General features: G+C 39.9%; 1 protein-coding gene across 1 annotated transcript in view; it reads right to left on the reverse strand.

Moving 5' to 3' along the window:
- Nucleotides 1-12,219, reverse strand: part of MRRF (mitochondrial ribosome recycling factor) — a gene marked incomplete in the record, with an annotated part of 68,716 nt that overhangs the window by 38,417 nt on the left and 18,080 nt on the right. The window contains 2 exon segments of the mRNA XM_014588607.2: nt 603-694; nt 9,596-9,714. Of these exon segments, the coding sequence (XP_014444093.1) occupies nt 603-694; nt 9,596-9,714 (211 nt within the window).

The raw sequence follows: 12,219 nt of genomic DNA on the forward strand, positions 1-12,219 counted from the left end.
CATCTGCCTGCTGATACTTTGTTGTATGTTGCTGTTTATATTTTCTTGCACTTGAGGCTTTATTTTATAAATTTTGAATATAAATAAATTATATTCAATTTGGAAAAAAAAAAAAAAAAGCCTTACCAGCTGGCCCATGGATTGTGCTGTGAAGACCCTGCTGAGCTGCTGAGGTGCCTGTCTGTGTCTGTCTCTCTCTCAGAAGAAATAAACTTAAAATTTTTCTCCTTAAAGAGCCCTCCCAGGCTAAAGTTGTCACAGCTACCAACACCCTTGCCAACTTATTCTCTATCAGATTCCACTATCTTCTCTTTCCTCATGGCAATTCATTATGTATCTGTCTTATTTCTCAACCAGAATGTAAACTACACGAGGACAAGGACTTTCTCAAGCTTACAGCTACACGCCCAGGAAGTAGCACGTATGTAACAGGCATTCAATAAAGATTTCAGAATAACTACCCCAGATCTCAAAACATGTTTTCCAGGATGAAAGGTGCACGTAAGGTATGCTATCAGCCTAACGGTATAGTAGGATGTTGGTTTCCTTCTAAGGACAACTGCCCCACTTCATCAAAGCATATGAATTTCAGCCAGACTTACTTGGGAATGGGGACCCGAATTAGCGTCCCTTCCACTTCTGGGTTCAGATTCATTCCACTTTCTCTTATAGCCTTGATAGCTGCAGCTGTACACTGAAAACCAGATCAAAAGGTAAACAGAATTAGTAAATAATTATTACCAGATGCAAGCCCTCTGTCGATAACTGGCAACCCATCTTGGCAGAACATGGAAACATTTAGTTCTGTTACCAGTAAGATCAGGAAGTTACATTGGTGTAGAGTGCTTTGATCAAGCTGAATAGCAAACCATGTCCACTCCTGGTACCAGTGTACCGCGGGAGGAAAAAAAGAAAGGGAAGAAAAAATAAAAAGAAAACAGCTCTGCTTCTTTGAAAAGATTTCAATGGTTTGAGGCAACACAGATCAAAACCACAATAAATCCTCAAGGGAGGGGGGCTGGACTGTGCAAAGATTGGTGTAAAGACAGATGAAAGATTTCATACGTTAAAAATTCCAGTTGACATTTTACATTCCAAATATACCAGTGCCGATTTAGAATAAGTAAATAGATTTAACTCATTCACATCCTTACTGGTACCAAGCTCACTCAAGTTTTAGAATGAGCAATGAATCTCTGCCAGTATGTGCTCCAGAAAAAGTAATACAGCATATCTGTCTTATGGGAGTCCAGCGCCTTAACCACCATGCCACCTGCCGGCCCATCCACATACTTCTTAAATGACCTTAATTCTTTCACTCCAAAGTATAGGCTTTGGAGTGAAAGATCGTAGTTCAAATCTGAGTTCTGATAACTTAGTGACCCTAGCAATAAGACTGACCTCTCTGAGCCTCCAATTCATAATCTCAGAACACATGGCACCGAAACACTAGCGAGGTAGTGAGATGAGTGATGCATCTTGCTCTACGCCTGGCACACAGCAACACCAAATCAAGGGTAGTTATTTTGTAAAGACATTAGAAGTATATGTGCTAAATAAAGATAAAAATGCATAAACCACCCCCCCACCCAAAAAACTGAGCTGATGTTGTCATTGGCTGATGCACTGCTGTCCCACCCAACATCCTCAGGGGCTTCCGAGAGGCTTGCTCATTCACATGCCAGTTGGCACACTGGTACAACAACTTCCCCAAGTGCCTTGCCTAACACCCAAGTAACATCATACACACCTGCTCTGCAATCCTATTGGCCAAGTACAGTGTGGAAGACAGACACCTTTACTGGCATGACAATGTGGAATTCCTGAAAACAGGACTCTGACATGCGTCCTGTCTGAAAGGAATTCTAGGTTTGACCAGAGCCAATCCAGATCACTTGGATTCACAAGCTGAGTGCCTCCCCAGACTTTCTGGTTAAATGAATAAGGGGTGACACACACCTGTTTTACTTTTCCAGGTGTTTGGGGCTTTTTGTTTTGTTTTCACTTTGGTTTTGGTTTTTGGAGGGTAAGAAGCCTAAAAGAATTATCCACATACTTTTTTTTTTAAGAATTATTTTATTTATTTATTCATTTACTTTTAATTTGACTAGAGAGGAACAGAATGAGAGAGAGAGGGAAAGCAAGCCACCAGGTTCAGGACTCAAACTGCAGTCGGTCCTATGGGAGTCCAGCACCTTAACCACCATGCCATCTGCCAGCCTATCCACATACTTTTTTAATGATCTTAATTCTACATGTGTATAAAGTGTTACCAAAAGACAGACTAGATCTTCCATGTATAGATGAATAATACCTTGAGAAACCATTCAGAGACTAACAGTATAACCACTACTTAAAATAGTACATACTTAAAACGGTACCTCTTACCACACATTATCAGGGCTGGAATAGATCTCCAATAAAACAAAACACAGCCAGTTTATTATGCATATAGGAGCTCACAGGATAAGGTGACAACCTTAAGGATAAACGTGGTTTTCCCTGAGAACCCAAAAGAAATGGGATCTCACTGACAGAGTAAGAAGGACCTGAATGGGGACTCAGTCCAATGATGTTACTTTGTTTATATTTTTTTCTAGATCCCAAGTTCAACGTGTCAGTCATAGTGACCTAAGAGAGATTTGATTTTTTTTTTAATAACTAAAAATCATTTGGAATTAGGCTGGTGAAAAAAACAGTATTCTAAAAGGTATGCCTGGGGTAAATAAAAGAGCTGGATGAAGAAGTGAAATTAATTCTCCTATGCAAGAAACTGCCATCTTCCTTAGTAAACTGAAACACTGAGTGAGTCCTGTAGCACAACAGTTACTCACTGCAGAGAGAAAGCTAGATTCTGCATGGGCAACCAGGATTCAAGTCTGGACCCTAGAGGCTTCAAAAAGATGCCCAAACACAAACACACACGTGCCTGCCCTGGATCCTGTTGGGATGGAGAACTGTAGAAAACAGGATTGAAGCATGACCTGGTCTCACTGGGAGGTGCCTGTTCACATGTGTGCTCACTCTTTTGTGCACACATACCCTGTAGTATTTAAAAATATAAAGAGAAAGGAAGGGAATACAGGTTTCTAAAGGTAACGACGAGGGGAGAATCTCTACTCAGTAGGGGTAGTGAGATTTCAAGTGTCTCGGTGCTCTTCCACACCTCTCAATGAATGATTGATAGCCCATAGCTGTAACATCCACCACCACCACCTCCCTTTCATAGTCTCTATACAGCCTTCTCCTGCACAGGAACTTTAGCTCAGTATTATGCCTTCCTAGTACAAGGTGCAGAACTGCGTTCATGGGAAGTACGAATATATTAATGATCTGGTCTAGATCTATTTGAAAAACTCATCTCCTTATTCAGTTTCATGCATATAACCCCCCAAAACCTTATTTTATACTTCAAATTTTATGTTGTTTTTTTTTTTGAGAGATTTTTCACTGTAGGGCGCGTGCGCTCACCAGACAGACAGAGAGAGACATAGAGACAGAAAGCGAGAAATCACTCCCCAGGGGGGATGGTCACGCCACAATCCCTTCTCCTCCATTCTCCTCTCGGGATCTTGGGCACGCACGCACACACGCCCGGCGTGAGTTTTAAGCCACCGGGTCCGGGACGTGAACCGCGGTCGACTACGTGGGAGTCCAGCGACATAGCCATTACGCTAACTGCTGGTTCCCAAATTTTATGTTTTTTCATGTGCAGAAAAGAACTTTCAATCAGGGCTGCCCCATAGCACAGTGGCTAGGTGCTGCACACCAGGAGCTGGATCCCACATGGCCAGTTATGGTCTGAATTCCAGCCTTAGTAGCTTGAAAAACATGCCAGGCTTGTGTGCATTTGGGCATGTGTGCCCAAAATCCTGACAGGATAAAGAAATGTAGGAAAAAGGACTGCAGTGCAACCATGTTCCATTAGGGGGTGATTGTGTGCTCGCTCACTCTCTCTCTCTCTCTCTCTCTCTTTCTCTCTCTGGTGAGCACATGTGTCCTCTAGCAATGAAGAATAATATGAATTAATTGAAATTTCATTTTACAAAGAAATCTACTGAAAGGTATTTCTAACATATTTTAGATTTATATATTTTGGTTTGACATAGTAGGACACAGAACATCAGGAATTAGTCATGTTTCCAACATGACATCTAAATTACTCATGGTTCAGATTTTAAAAAAAAGGCACATTCCTATAGAATTTCCATCTCTTAGCCTTTATGCCCTCACTGAAGAGATAGTCGCCATTATTCCAGAGCAAATTGTTGCTCTGAAATGACAACACTGACCAATTGCTGGTGGCTGCTTGAAATAAAGTGTTGAGAGATCACAGATGCCTCCAGGGTTGGTCAGGGAAGAGTGATGTGATCCATGAGCAACATCTGCCCTTGCTATTCTAAACTAATTCATGATAAAGGACAGTAGATGACAAAACTTTTGTAGACAGGTGAACAAATCCTTGAGACTCAAATCAACTCTGTTAGTGCCATATTGATTAATAGCCTTCCATTTCCATTATATCCCAGTGAGTCCTGAGAATACAAGGTCTCTGCTTCTTAAGGTGTACCTTAAGCATTAATAAATTCCTAGCAACCTCCATTAGAACCTAATCACTTGCAAGGACTCAAAAATGTGTAGAATGAATGGTGAATGGAATACAGGCTTCTGTGTCAGAGTATGATCAAAGCTTGGCTCTATCACAATAGCAAGAACCTAGGGGAGATGTTTTACTTCTCCAAGCTTCAGGTTCCTCACTGAAAAAATGGAATAGATAATGCCTAATTTTATACCGTTATCTGTGTTGATATGAAACAAAACATGAGAAAGTGACTGGTAGCACAACACAAGTCAGCTCTCTCCTCTCCACAAAAGCAATAATGGGGCCTGCAGAATTTTTCTTTTCATTTGCCTTTTTGTTCAAATCATGCTGTGGTTTTTATTCCCTTCTTTTCTTTCCCATCATTTACTATAGCTGCAGGCAAGTTTATGGAAGGCAGCAACTGTGTGTATCATCTATCAAGCAGGACACATGTTAAACAAATGCAATAGTTTTCTGTCTTCAATGCATTCAAAAAGATTATGCATGTAAATCTGCACCATGTCACCATAGCATGACACAGAAATGCTCAGGTTTGGAAAGAAAGCCAACTGCATGTGAAACAGAGAGAAATTACATAAACACAGGGTGGATTAGCTCCTCATTTGGAATCTATGAACTTGGGTACTCTATGGACAGCTTGTAAGCTGGAGGAAGGAAATGTTTAGTTAGAGCTATTTGGTTAATATATACACCAGATGAGATAAAGGACTTTAAAAAACAATGTAACTCTCACACTTCCTCATTCTGTCCTTGTAAATGAACCTCTCCATTGAGATGCTTGTAAAGATTTTTTTCAAAACTCACAGAATTTCAACTTGGAAAAATGGCGACAATGCTTTGGCTGAAAAAGGAAGATAAACTCCAACTTCCTAAGAAAAAATTAAGCTGTTAATACCTCCTCCTGCCTCATAAGATGCTCTGGTGGCCAATCAGGTGCTTCTTCTGTGAAAGCCATTTGCTATTTAATAACAGAAGTGCCTGGCTCTGAAAGGCAATCTGCCTGATGAGGTCTTCAAGCTGTGTAATTAGGAGGCTATTCCCTAAATTGGCCCGCAGTGCCCATGGGATTAGATGAACAAGGCAGAGAGGTCTCAGTGATTCATAGGGGGCCAGAGACGGAGAGTTGACAGTTCCCTTTCTCATCCATTTCTTTGGTCCTCAGTTACACTGGGAATGAGTGCCTCACTTCCACCATCTAATGACAAGTACTAATCATTTGATGAAAATCTACTGAGCACTTTCACATGCCAGGCACTGTGTTTGGCACCGGACCCAATGAACAAGTTAGATATGATTCCTACATTCCAAGCTTCCAATCTGGTGAAGGCGAGATGGAAAATAAACATTGAAATAAGTATATACTTTTTAAAAATAATTATTTAATTTTATCTATTATTATTATTATTATTATTTTAAAATTTGCTCGAGGGCATGTATGCTCACCAGAGAGTGACAGAGAGAGAGAGAGAGAGGAAGAGACAGAGTGAGAAAGCAAGTTACCAGGTCCAGGACTCAAACCATGGTTGGACCATGTGGCAGTCTAGCACTTGCAATCAAGTACTTTTACAAAATTACCTTCAGGCTACTAATCTAGTGGGTATGCAACATAAATGTTGTGTTTAGACTTGAGTCTCATCCCCAGGTATCTCATTATATATATGCAAATATTCTAAAAATTCAAAAATATATCCACACTGCTCTAGTCTCCAAAACTTCAGATAAAGGACACCCATTCTGTACAACTATAAAGATGTCTCTGATAGCGTCTTCTATATGGTTCAAGTTCCACTGTACATAGGTTGCAAAAATAAACAAACACCTGTGAGCTTACTTATGGCCTTACAAAGTTACCTCAGGAGTTTTTTAATTCTACATGGTTTCCAAACTGTAAAGTCATATAAGTTTGAAAGTGGGATATTCCATAATATGACTTATGCTATCGTCTCCACTTTCTAGTTTGTTTTTTCATTAAATATGACATTCTAAATGCTCAGCAAAAATATTTGCTAGAAAAGGAAGAATCACTTATTTGTCTCTAGATCAATATGAAAAACATCATTAAATAAAAAATCATTTTTAACAATATTGTGAATCTTAATAATGTCTTCCCTACTAGATTAGCAGTTCCTGAGGGAGGAGAGGAGTATATTTCATTTAGCACAATACTTGGTTCTTGCATAAGCAAACAGAGCTGTACTTGAGGAGCTATACAAGGGGAAAATTATTTCCCATAATTCAGCATAATCACAAACCACTATTGAAATAAGTAGATATACATAGGGCTATACAGTCCAAAAACACCTCTGTAAGATATTAAAATATTTGAGAGAACAAATTGGCTATCCAAAATAGTCCAGTCAAGTCTCCAGGTCATCTGAGTCTGAACCCTAAAAGTCAATGCTAGTCAACCATAAAGTACAAATTTTTTACAACAGATTCTGAGGATTTATTCCTTTGGTTACTATACAAAATAATGGTTAACAAAGAATGCTCATTTATTGGTATATGTCAAGAGAATGTAATTGAATTTGATCCAATGATCAAATCCGGTTAATTCTGAAATAATAACTTGACTTTTACTTACCTATATTCGAAGGCCATTTTAACTTAACTAGATGCTACATGAGATAAAGCCTCTATTAGGAAATGCATGAATCTCACCAGGGCTGCCACATTTGCAGGTGGCATGGTGGTTAATGTGCTGGACTCCAACATGGCCAACTGCAGTTTGAGTCCTGGACCTAGTGGCTTGCTTTCTCACTTTCTCTTTTTGTCTCTCTCTGGTCATATTAAATAATAATAATAAATAAAAATTAAAATAATTGAAAAACAATTATTTATTTAATTTTATCTATTATTATTATTATTATTATTTTAAAATTTGCTCTAGGGCATGTATGCTCACCAGAGAGTGACAGAGAGAGAGAGAGAGAGGAAGAGACAGAGTGAGAAAGCAAGTTACCAGGTCCAGGACTCAAACCATGGTTGGACCATGTGGCAGTCTAGCACCTTAACCACTATGCCACCTGCTGGCCCCAAGTATATATTTATTAACAATGGTAAGTACAATGAAGAAAAAGATTTGTACTGTATAAGAAAGCTTAGTGTGGAGGAATAATTTAGATTGAGTAGATTAGGAAGGCTTCCTCAAAAAGCTGTGATCCAAAATACAAGTAGCAATTACCTAGGCAATAGCGTTCTAAGCAAAGAGTGCATGCAAAGGTATTGAGGATGCAAAGGGCTTGATGTGTCTGAGGAACCGAAAGGCCAACGTGGCTAGGAGAGGGTACAGGGATGACAGTGGCACAAGACTGGAAAGACTAGAGGACAGGCAGGGCAAGATCATGCAAAGCTTTCTAAGGTCATAGCAAGGATTTTGAAATTTTTCTTAAAAATTACTTGAAGTCACTGATAAATTAAAAGCATGAGAATGATATCATCCTATATGTCACATACATACATACATACATATGTATATTTTAAAAATTATTTTATTTAACTTTTTTTTATTTAGTTAGTTATTTTAATTTAACCAGAGAGGGACAGAGTGAGAGAGAGAGAGCGAAAGTGAGAAAGCAAGCCACCTGAGACTTGAACTGTGGTCAGCCATTTGGGAGTCCAGCATCCTTAACCACTACATCACCTGCCAGCCCCAACCCATATATGTATTTAAAAGCTAATTCTGGTTACAGTATGGAGAATGGAATATGAGAGTGGTGAGGAACACACCCCCACAAGTGTGCCTGGCACATTAGCACAAGGGCCCTCTGATTTGAGAGTCTGTTCACAGCAAGGGCTTTTCCTTGCTCCTATCTTTAACCTAGTCGGTCAAATTCAGCAGGCCCAACTTCAGTCTATGTCTTCGTGATACATAACCGAAAATGACAGAGCCAGTAGATTCCTTCACTTCATGTTAGCAGATGAAGAAATGTGGCTAAGAGAGTGAGCAACTTGTTCAACATCAAAAAGTCAATTGGAGTTGAGATGGGACTAGAATCCAGGTCCTCTTAAGATTCGCAGTCCAGGCTTACTCCTTGCAGACCAACAAGAAAAAGCCCAATTATCCTTCTCTACTAGACTTAAAATCGTAAAATCTCAAGGTTGCAATGATCTAATGGAAACAATGTGCTACATGCAATATTCTGCAATGGTCAGTCTACAATAGTTTGAAAGAAATGTGAATTCATGGAAATTCTGCTACAAGTTGTACTCCAAGGTCACAAATGGTACTGCAGATGCGACCTAGGGATGACTTATAATGGTCCCATTAATATGTCTTATCCCATAGTCTTACAAAGACAAAGTGAGTTTGCTGTCCACATTTAACAACATTTAATAAATATTTCACCCAAAAATTTGGGTTACTAGCTACTGGAAATAAAAATCTTAATAAGTGGGACAGCTGGATCCTACATGGCCAAACTAGTGGTTTGAGTCTCAGACCCAGTGGCTTGAAAAAAATGCAAGGGGCACATGCATGCATGCCCAAAATCTCAAAAGGAGGGAGAAACAGAGGAGGAGGGATTACAGTGTGACCATTCTCCACTGGAGTGCTTTCTCCTTCTCAGTCTTTCTTTGGTGAGAGCACACACCTCTGGCAATTAAATTAAAATCATAATATCCGAGAACACTGATTAATATGTCTATATTCTACCCAGCAACGATCACCAAGAACTAGGGAGCAGCACTTCTTTGAAACAGGGCACAAGCTCCCCATCCTATCAGGGCCCCCACCAACACTGGCCAAGGGGCAATCACTGCATCTCTATTATTATTTTTTTAAGATGGGGACTATTTCAGCATTGTTACTTGCCTGGCTTCCAGAGCATTTAATGGAAAAGGAATTTAAAAATAAGAAGAGAGCCTTTCCTTATTCTTACATTCTCTTTCTTATGTCTTCTCTTTCATTTCATCCCAAGCTGAAGGGAACACCCCTCCTGACCTTTTCCATCCCAAAATAGAAAGAGACCTTTCACAGCAAGGTCACCTTACCTCTGGGAAGCTGGCCATATTCACCAAAATCAGCTGTGGCGACTTCATTGAGATCTGGCTAATCTGGTTTAAAGCAAGTTTCCCATCAGCAGTTACCACAGTGATATGATCAAGGGATCCTAAAAGAAAATTACAGGGTTTTAGAATGCGGATGGACCTCAGTAGCCCCACACTGAAGTCTCTAACCGATTCAGATTCAGTAACATTCAAGGATCTGTATTGTGACCAAACTATTCAAGGGGCTTTCATAGTAGCAGCATAGTCATGTGAAAGAGCTTGACACATGAACAGACTAGGGTAGAATTCCTTACCAGTTCACCTGGACCTCGGTGGTATCCTGATAGGACTTTCAGAGCTAAAACTGGAAAGAGCTAGTCATTCATTCAGCAACTTTGCCATTAATTAGTTATGAAATCTCAAGCAAGTTATTTATCTTTTCATGCCTTGGTTCCTGACTCAGTCATAAAAATAAGTGCCTTACAGGATTAAACTGAGAACTGTAGCTAAAGGATTATCTCAGCTAAATACGAACAACCAAGTATACAACAGACACCAGGAAATAATCATAAAGAAGTACTTCCTAGTACCCCTTCTAACTCGTACAACTCCCCTGTGACACTGTATTACTATCTCCCCTTTACAGAGGAGAGAATGAGACCTGGAAAGGGTAAGTGGCCATGATCACAGAGCTAATGAAAGGGGAGATAGCCAAGAGCCAAGAGCCAAGACCCAAACTCACATGTGTTTAACTCTGATCTCCATCAAGGTTCTTTCCTTATATGCACAGAACTCAACTCTGGCTGTGCATCAGAAACACGCAGGGCTTTTTAATTTAGATTCCTGGGCCACACCCCTGATTCTGTAGAGGTTTGGGAGTCTGTGATTTTGGGGGAGTCTGTAATTTTTTCTAGGCTCACCAAACAATTCTAATAAATAGCCAGGTTTGAAGCCACTTCCTCATTCCCTTGATTTTGAAGCTTAGGTCCCCTGCACAAACAGGTCCTTTAAAAATATAGTAATACTAACACCTCACTATTACCCCTGATCTGCTCTTTACCATATTTGAATTCTGGAAAACCTTGGGCAAAGTTTTCAGAAACCCAAGAAGGCAAGCAACAAAGCCACAGTGACAGGTGGTAAGGGGGCATTATTCAGAGTCACTGATATCCTATGCAAATAGCTCATTCTGAGACACGGAGAGAAAAGGAATTTTTAAGCAAACTGAAGGAATCCTGGCAATATGTTCTTAGAATAACACAGTGCCATACTATGTCACCCATGACCAGATTTTTTTTTTTTGAGAGGTTTTTGCTATAGGGCACGTGTGCTCGCCAGAGAGACAGAGACAGAGAGACAGGAAGCAAGAAATCATCCCCCAGGGGGGATGGTCACGCTGCAATCCCTTCTCCATTCTCCTCTCAGGATCTTGGGCATGCACGCACATGCGCCCAGCTTGAGTTTAAGCCACTGGGTCTGGGACTTGAACCGTGGTCGACTACATGGGAGTCCAGTGACATAGCCATTATGCCAACTGCTGGTCCCATCCATGACCAAATTTAAAGCACTCAATTAGATTCAATGTCACCACAAGATAAAAGGTTGTTGACACCACTGACTTCAACTTGGAGAAGCCCAGGAGACACAATGGTAAACTTATACATGACTCTGAAGACCATTTATCTGAGCTGAAATACTAATTCTGCTATTTCTGACTGTGGGATGCTGGGCAAATGCCAATCTTTGGGACCTATTTCCTAATTTCTAAGTGAGATATAAAGTTATACTCATAGAGAATTAAATGAAAGGCTGTATGAAAAGCACTTAGCACTATATCCCAATAAACACTGCTATTATTGCTTCTTGACATTCTCCTATGTTTAATCACACTAACGTACTTACAAATTGTCTAACATGTTCTATTCTCTCTTGCCTCGGGACCACTGTATATAACTTTTCCTTCTACTGAGAACACTTTTCTCTGCTCAGATAACTCCACTCATCCTTCAACACTTAGCTATAGTAGCATCTAATCTCAGAAATCTTGTATGACTTCCTAGGCTGGACTACAAAGCCCTCCCATGAGCACACTTCTATAATTATGATGATAGCCTGTATTTACTGAACATTTCCTATGAGCAAGACATCTTGTTAAATGCTTCCTACAATTTATTTGCTTTCATTATCACAATAACCTATGTGACAGTTTCAATCACTTCTACAATTTTACAAAAGAGGAAACTGAGGCATAGAGAATAACTTGCCCATGATCACAAATGCTCTTATTAATGAAGCCAAAAATCCAGGTCTGATGAACTCTAAAGTCATAACTGTCACCATTTAGCTTTGCTATATCATTGTACACATGTTGATTTACTGACTGTCCCTTCACATTGAGTTCTAGGCTCCTAGAAGGTTGGAACAATGTCTTTTCTCTCTGTATTCACAAAGAAATTTATTACCTATTACAGTAATCAATACAGAATAAGTGCTGAAAAATGCTTTGAGGAATATATGAATGAACGGATGACAGATGGATGGGAAGGGATAGAGGCCAAGAACTAACTCCTATCTTAGACAAGAGTCAAAAGGTGTCAAGTATTTAGGAGATAGAAACTGGTGGCAGA

The sequence above is a fragment of the Tupaia chinensis genome, unplaced genomic scaffold (genome assembly GCF_000334495.1).
Source record: "Tupaia chinensis unplaced genomic scaffold, TupChi_1.0 Scaffold000289_1, whole genome shotgun sequence".
NCBI classification, from domain to species: domain Eukaryota; kingdom Metazoa; phylum Chordata; class Mammalia; order Scandentia; family Tupaiidae; genus Tupaia; species Tupaia belangeri.